General features: G+C 38.0%; 2 protein-coding genes across 2 annotated transcripts; both read right to left on the reverse strand.

The window, feature by feature from the left end:
- Nucleotides 1-399: 399 nt before the first annotated feature.
- LOC123511343 (putative nuclease HARBI1) lies at nucleotides 400-3,371 on the reverse strand. The gene is made up of 4 exons (XM_045267145.1): nucleotides 2,494-3,371; nucleotides 1,421-1,720; nucleotides 820-876; nucleotides 400-527 (listed from the first exon to the last, which is right to left on the reverse strand). Exons 1-2 carry the CDS (start codon nucleotides 3,246-3,248, stop codon nucleotides 1,666-1,668), a joined length of 810 nt encoding a protein of 269 aa, XP_045123080.1. The 5' UTR covers nucleotides 3,249-3,371; the 3' UTR covers nucleotides 400-527; nucleotides 820-876; nucleotides 1,421-1,665.
- Nucleotides 3,372-5,925: 2,554 nt separating this feature from the next.
- On the reverse strand, nucleotides 5,926-8,095 carry LOC123511115. Its single transcript, XM_045266736.1, has 3 exons — nucleotides 8,085-8,095; nucleotides 7,480-7,835; nucleotides 5,926-6,880 (listed from the first exon to the last, which is right to left on the reverse strand). Exons 1-3 carry the CDS (start codon nucleotides 8,093-8,095, stop codon nucleotides 6,708-6,710), a joined length of 540 nt encoding a protein of 179 aa, XP_045122671.1. The 3' UTR covers nucleotides 5,926-6,707.
- Nucleotides 8,096-8,297: the final 202 nt, after the last annotated feature.

Consider the following 8,297-nt stretch of genomic DNA (forward strand, 5'->3'; position numbering starts at 1 on the left):
ATCTAGTGTTGAGAAAATTTCATTAATTTATTTTCAATACTTTAACAAAACAGCTAAAACAGTAATAGGGAAATAGAAGAAAAACTAATTATGTAAACTTAATTCCTATCCCTTCACCCCCTTCATAAGTTTGGTGTTGTAGTGGGTGAATGTTAATGATAATGAGTCTTAGGGATTTGCAGTTTCTTAGACATGGGCTTCCTTCAAACAGCATAGGATTTAAGTCAAACACATTGTCCCCTTTGCTAGATTTACTGGTTTCTGTTACTTTTATCCTTAGCAATAAAACCAAAAACATTATCAGCTTTGTTTCTTAAATTAGAACTTATGATGCCAGCAGTGTGGAGGCAGCACATGATGCTGGGGAAGTGGCAGAGGCAACCCAACAAAGTGAAGTGGTGACCGAGGCAATGGGTGTGGAGGAGGAGGCACCTGCCACACCACTTCCAGCACCAGTGATGTTGCACCAACAGGGGCCTGACTTGCCTGGTACATCACTGATGTATGTGGATGAGGAGGTCATACACCTGCAAAAAAAAAGAAGACTTGAACTTGCACTCCTTGAGGAGTCTATAAAGGCTCAGAAAAGCCAACAAGAAGCCGAAAAGGCTAAGTACTTGTACTACGTACAAAAAATAGAGTACTTCAAACAAATAAATAAAAAGTAGTAATAAAGATATAAGTAATAAAATATTTTGTTTTTGTTTGTAACCAATCAACTAAATATTACTGTTTACACAAAATTAAATACACTTTCTATATGCTGGACCTACAATCTACTTAGCTACTACACATATAGAAAAAAAAAATGTTACTTACATGAAAATGACACCAATCTCAGCAGTGATGACACTGGTGTATCATCACTCATCAATGCTTTAAAAGAAAGACATTGATTTAGTGCTTGATGTATCTTATGGACTATGTATATATATATATATATATATATATATATATATATATATATATATATATATATATATATATATATATACGGGAAAATAATTTCAAGAAGCCCCTTTCTTCTTACAAAAGTGAAAACTACAGAACATTTGATACTGTAGTCTGTGCCACACTCATAAAAATAAGTGAAAAATAACTAAGAAAGAATCATTTAAGTTAGCTGTTAAAATGTGTTGTTAATTTTTTTAAGATGTTCCTAAGATCAAAATTCATAACCAATTTAGATATTGTAAGGCTGAACATTGATACTGTTGTATCTGTGAAAAACCCCATCTTTGCAGTAGAGGTTGACTGGTAGAAAGTGAGGGAAGGAAGATGAATTCACCAACGTAACAGTGAACATAACAAAACAAGACTGACATATAAATACAAATAACAGAAAGTGACAGAGGAAAAAAAAAAAAAAAAAAAAATGAAGAATGCTACTGTAATCAGCATTATGTGTTGTGTTACTTACTTGAAGTGAAGCACCACAAATTCATCTCTGTACAGGATTCCTTCACGGCGATGTTGAACTTCCTGTACTGGGGGTTGCTCCTCGTTGCCTCCATCCTCGGCTGCAGCCAGATTTTCATTTTCTTCTTCTGGAAGAATGATGTTTCTGACTTTGCAGACGTTGTGCAGCAGTGCACAAACTTCTACTATTTGGCAGACCTTGGATGGAGGACCAACTCGGATCTCGCTGTGCAGCACGTGAAAACGTCACTTCAGCTGCCCGATGCCTCTCTCAACAACGCTGCGGGTTTTCTTGTGGGCCCTGAAATATAGATTTAAATCTTACAATGCAGTACTTGAAAGTGGAATGATGCATGTAATTTGATTTTTGCAAACATTTAGGTTATATCATGTATAAGGTTAAGATTCATTGTTTGATAATGATTTATGACATGACAGCTTAAACATTATGAAACATAAAAGATAAATCTCTAGTATAATGTTGGTTAGGTTAAAATATTCACATGAAAACTTCAAATAAAAAAGAAACCCTTAAAAAATTGGAAATTTTCTTGAAATTTACTGGTTGTATTGGTGTTTGAACCAACACCTTACATAATTATAACCCTCTGCAGGGTCTACACCTTACTTTATGGAGCATTTCTAGCCCCATTTTAGCTTGTCAGATATTAATGATAGGTATACTTTTTAGGGGATCCAGAGGGGGCAAAGCTTTCCAGGTAGGAGGTTATACAATGTTAAGTTACTTTACCTTAACATTTTGAAACTTAACTAGAACAATTGATAAGTTACTCTACTTTAATGGGGAGTGAAAACCCGGTGAGGAGGTTACAAAATGTTAGGTTAGGTTACTTCCCCTTATGGGGGAATCCAGTAAGGTTAGGGAGAAGGGTCAAGATTGTGTGAAATTGCAATAATATTTCCAAAATACCTAATTCATTAATTTAGCACTTTATATTAGTTTATATGAAAAAGTGTAACTATGGGAGGCAAATAATTAGTTGTGTATTTAGTGTGATGTGGGATAATTAATTAGATAATTTTTTATCTAAATTTTACTACTCAGTAACTTACCTGTTATAAGAAGACTGTGCTCCAGGCTGTGGTCTGAGGTATGGAGTCAGTAGCCACTTCTTGCTGGGATAGCCACTATCTCCCAGTAAGTGACACCCAGCTGGGACGATGCCGTTTTCAAATATGGTGCAGAGTCCACTTTGTGCAAGTATTCTTACATCGTGAACCGATCCCGGCCACTTTGCTACCACATCAATAATGTGGTACCGAGCATCAAACGCAAACTGCACGTTGATGCTGTGGTATCTTTTTCGGTTGACAAACTCTGCCTCATATTCACTTGGTGCCACAATCCTCACGTGTGTCCCATCAATGGCACCAATCACTTCAGGGAAGCCAGCAATCTGAAGAAACTCCTCCTTCCTCCTCTGAGTTTCCAGTTGGGTGACTGGAAATCGTATGAACTGGGAGAGGATGGCATTGTCTGAGAGTGCTTCCAAAGTATCACTGACGACCCTGCTGATGGTCTGCTGTGAGGGCCCCAAGTCATCAGCGCTGCACTGCTGCATCTTCCCTGTAGCAAGGTACCGCAGAGTGATGATCACTTGCATCTCGGGGGAGAGGGCCTTGTTCCTTACAGTAGGTCTCTTCAGCCTTTCCCGCACCAAGTCTGTCACGAAAGTGATACCAGCACGGTCCAGCCGATATCTCTTCACCAACTCACGGTCGTCTAGCTCGTTCAGAATGTCCTTCCTCTCACGAAACGCTTGTCTCTGTCGCAGGTGGTGGCGGTGCAGTTCCTCTCGGGCGGCCATGTTTACATTTAAGATGAAATCTTAGGAGCGCGTCTTACTGCTAAAACACCTCGGGAGGTGTTTTAGCGGTAAGACGCGTCTTTAGGGTTTAGGATGCCGTCTTAAGGATTTAAGACTCGAATTCCGCCATTTTTGTGATTTAGGACGCCTTCTTAACGTTAGGACGTCATCTTAGTGTTTATAAGTACGGCCCCAGGGCCCGTACTTATAAACACTAAGATGACGTCCTAACGGTAAGCCGTCGTCTTAAATCACAAAAATGGAGGAATTCGAGTCTTAAATCCTTAAGACGGCATCCTAAGCCCTAAAGATGCGTCTTACTGCTAAAACACCTCCCGAGGTGTTTTAGCAGTAAGACGCGCTCCTAAGACTTCATCCTAAAAGTAAACATGGCCGCCCGACAGGAACCGCACCGCCACCACCTGCGACAGAGACGGTTGTTTCGTGAGAGGAAGGACGTCCTGAATGAGCTAGATGACCGTGAGCTGGTGAAGAGGTATTGGCAGGATCCTGCTGGTATCATTTTCGTGACAAATTTGGAGCGGAAAAGGCTGAAGAGACCAACTGCAAGGAACAAGGCCTCTCTCCCCGAGATGCAAGTTATCTTCACTGCGGTACCTCGCTATAGGAAAGATTGGTGCCATTGATGGGACGCACGTGATGATTGTGGCTCCTAGAGAATATAAGGTAGAGTTTGTCAACAGGAAGAGATACCACAGCATCAACGTGCAGTTTGTGTTTGATGCTTGATACCACATTATTGATGTGGTTGCAAAGTGGCCGGGATTGGTTCACGATGCAAGAATACTTGCTCAAAGTGGACTCAGCACGATATTTGACAGCGGCATCGTCCCAGCTGGGTGTCACTTACTGGGAGATAGTGGCTATCCCAGCAAGAAGTGGCTACTGACTCCATACCTCAGACCACAGTCTGGACCACAGTCTTCTTATAACAGGTAAGTTACTGAATAGTAAAATTTAGATAAAGAGTTATCTAATTAATTACCCCACATCACACTAAACACAAAACTAATTATTTACCTCCCATAGTTACACTTTTTCATATAAACTAATATAAAGTGTTAAATTAATGAATTAGGTAATTTGGAAGTATTATTGCAGTTTCACACAATCTTGACCCTCCCCCCCCTACCTTACTGGATACCTCCATAAGATGAAGTAACCTAACCTAACATTTTGTAACCTCCTCATTGGGTTAGCATCATCCTCCATTAAGGTAGAGTAACTTAACATTTTGAAACTTGACCAGAACAACCAATAAGGTAAAGTAATTTAACATTGTGTACGCTTTGCCCCCTTTGGATCCCCCTTAAAGGGCTATAATTATGTAAGGTGTGTTGGTTGAATCACCAATACAACAAGTAAATTTCAAGAAAATTTCCAAATATTTAAGAGTTTCTTCTTTTTATTCTAAGTTTTCATGTGAATATATTAACCTAACCAATGTTATACTAGAGATTTTTTTTTATATGTTTCATAATGTTTAAGCTGCCATGTCACAAATCATTATCAAACAATGAATCTTAACTTAACCTTATACATGACAACCTAAATGTTTGCAGAAATTAAATTAATGCATCATACCACTTTCAAGTACTGCATTGTAAGATTGAAATCTATATTAATTTCAGGGCCCACAAGAAAACCTGCAGCATTGTTGAAAGAGGCATCGGGCAGCTGAAGCCACATTTTCACATGCCACACAGTGAAATCCAAGTTGGTCCTCCATCCAAGGTCTGCCAAATTGTAGAGGTTTGTGCATTGCTACACAACATCTGCAAAGCAAGAAACATCATTCTTCCTGAGGAAGAACATCTTGCTGCAGCCGAGGATGGAGGCAACGAGGAGTGATCCCCAGCACAGTAAGTTCAAAGTCGCCATGAAGGAATCGTTTACAGGGATGAATTTGTTGTGCTTCACTTCAAGTAAGTAACACAACCCATAATGCTGATTATAGTAGCATTCTTCAGTTTTTTCTCCTCTGTCACTTTGTTATTTATATTTATATGTCTTGTTTTGTTGTGTGTGCACTGTTATGTTGGTGATTTCATCTTCCTTGTCTCACTCTCTGCCAGTCACCCACTATTGCAAAGATAGAGTTCTTCACAGATACCACAGTATCACTGTTCAGCCTTACAATATTTAAATGGGTTATGATGAATGTGTATCTCAGCAACTTCTAAAAAAATAATTAACACACTTTCACAACTAACTTAAATCATTCTTTCTTAATTATTTTTTCACTTATTTTTATGAGTGTGGCATTGACTACATTATCAATTGTTCTGTAGTTATCTATCTATCTATCTATCTATCTATCTATCTATCTATATATATATATATATATATATATATATATATATATATATATATATATATATATATATATATATTTATATATATATTTATAATGTGTGATACAACATCAAGCAGTAAATCAATGTCTTTCTTTTACAGCATTGCTGAGTGATGAGACACCAGTGTCATGACTGCTGAGATTGGTGTTATTTTCATGTAAGTAGTTTTTTTCTTTTCTTTTTTTTTTTTCTCTCCCATACCTGAAGTAAGTAGATTGTAGGTTGAGCATATAGAAACTGCAGTCAATTTTGTGTTAACACTAATATTTGGTTGAGTGGTTACAAACAAAAACAAATAGTACATTATTTATATCTTTATTACTATTTTTTATTTGTTTGTTTCTGGTACTCTAGTTTTTGTGTGTAGTACATGTACTTAGCCTGTTCTGCTTCTTGCTTCCTTTCATGAGCCATTATAGATTCTTCAAGGAGTGCAAGCTCAAGCTTCCTTTTCTTCTGCAGGTGGATGATCTCCTCCTCATCCACAAACACCAATGATGTACCAGGCAAGTCTGGCCCCTGTTGGTGCCACATCACTGGTGCTGGAAGTGGTGTGGCAGGTGCCTCCTCCTCAACACCCACTGCCTCGGTCACCACTTCTCTCTGTTGGGCTGCCTCTGCCACTTCCCCAGCATCATCTGCTGCCTACACACTGCTGGCATCATTAGTTCTAACTTCAAAAACTAAGCTGATAATGTTTTTGGTTCTATTGCTAAGGACAAAAGTAACAGAAACCAGTAAATCTAGCTAAGGGTACAATGTGTTTGACTTAAATCCTATTCTGTTTGAAGGAAGCCCATGTCTAAGAAACTGTAAATACCTAAGACTCGTTATCATTAACACATTCACCCACTACAACACCATACTTACTCGTATGAATGGGGAGAAGGGATAGGAATTAAGTTAACTTTATTAGTTTTTTTTTCTTTTCTTATTACTGTTTTATCTGTTTGGTTAAAGAATAAAAAAAAAGAAAAAAAAAATTTCTCAACACTAGATAACAAATTTACCATTGTGTAAAACTAAGTTGTAAACTAACTGGGAACACGAGTATTTTGGATTGCAGACATTTGAGACAACATTATGGCCTAATACTGCTATATCTACAAGTGGCCTTTCCTTTGTTAAGGAAGGTGCATTCAATGATGCTTGCCTTATTGGTACACCCATGAATAAAGACATTCTTGGGGTCCAAAATTTCAAAGATTAACTCATCGAGCTGGGAGAGAGGAGGGTTGGCAGGAGGTCCACCACCTGGAAAGTATAATATAATCTTATTGCTAATGAATTGCAAATACAAATAAATAATTTATAAAGAATGTGTTTTCACATAACATATGTAACTCAGATGTGTGGTTGGAGTAATATTATTTGTCAGAGGTAAACATTGTATCATAATTAGTGTGTGCAATAAATGCATCCACTTCACAAAAAAAAAAAAAAAATGCAGGAAATGGCTGGCACTTTAATATATTAATCACTAGTACAAAACTTTCAATGTTGCTGCTTCCAAACTTAAAACAGGAACAGTTTACTGAAATTTATTCCTTAAAGTGGTTAACTTCCATGATCTAAATCTCAAGTGACCTTAACAGTAGACCTGCTGAAACTTAGTATTTACTCAAATACTGGTAAGCTTCCTTGCAAAAAATAAATAACCATAAACAAATACTTTTCTTTAAGTGAAATTGCATTACCTATTCAGTGCTTAAAAGTAATATTAATAAGATAAATCATATCTTTTGTTAGGGTGAAACTATGAAATTTCTATCAAGCTCAAAAATATGAAAATCTTGCTGCAACTCACACACAAATATCACACAAAAAATAGCTCCCAAATTAATAACTCTTACCTGTGGCAGTCATGGCTTCTCTCTGCTTGCGGGTGTTCCGTCTTGCCTCAGATTTTATAATATGCCAATGTTTCTGGCACTCCTCAGTGCGGAGAATGTCTGACACGGCAGACACCTCCGCACTATTGCTCCTCCAAGCAGCATTTCTGGCTTCCTTAGAGCAGCCAGCTGTGGAGAAGTCGCTCCGGAGTATTTTTGCGAGAATTTTGTATACGTGGGCCAGATGAAGGCGTCCAGTTCGTCTTTCTGTTCCTCTTCTTGTCCTGAGTCTCTTGAGTAGCCATGGTGCGCAGTCGAAGTTGGCGCCAAATGATTGTTGTTTTGACAAGATGACAACAGTGGTGGTAAATTTATAACTTCAATTATCAAGGTTAAAATGAAGAGAAGATTGTTGAAAACTAACTAGATAAATATGTTTTTTATTTGAAATATAATTATTACGTATTTTCACCCGTTTCTTGCGAAATTCCTCAAAAAACATTACATAACGTCTGCTCATGATAGCGGTTAGCGGTGTAAGCGCCTAAAGACGGTTACTTAACAAAGCATCCTGCTAGGAAAGATTCTTAGCGCTTAAGTCTCGTAGGTTAAGTATTTTTCCTAACTAAGACGGCATCTTTGTGGAGTTTTATAAGTACGGCCCCTGTTCCTGAGCATTAATCAAGTTCTCCTTTGAAATAATGTTATTGTACAAGTTGTCAGTAGAGACAATCATTGGTGGAGGAGGTGGTGAAAGGGCAGGGGACTTGGACTGAGACCTGGTGAATGCACACACTTGGAAGAAGTGAGGGAATGTTTCGTCCAGGGTCTTAGTGGGA

This window comes from Portunus trituberculatus, chromosome 31, assembly GCF_017591435.1.
Source record: "Portunus trituberculatus isolate SZX2019 chromosome 31, ASM1759143v1, whole genome shotgun sequence".
In the NCBI taxonomy this organism is placed as follows: Eukaryota; Metazoa; Arthropoda; class Malacostraca; order Decapoda; family Portunidae; genus Portunus; species Portunus trituberculatus.

Coding starts and splice junctions, on each gene's coding strand:
- LOC123511343 (XM_045267145.1), bottom strand. CDS start 3,248: ATGGCCGCCCGAGAGGAACTGCACCGCCACCACCTGCGACAGAGACAA. Junction 1,721..2,493: donor GCACAGTCTTCTTATAACAG/GTAAGTTACTGA, acceptor TCTATATTTCAG/GGCCCACAAGAAAACCCGCA.
- LOC123511115 (XM_045266736.1), bottom strand. Junction 6,881..7,479: donor AGAAGCCATGACTGCCACAG/GTAAGAGTTATT, acceptor TATACTTTCCAG/GTGGTGGACCTCCTGCCAAC.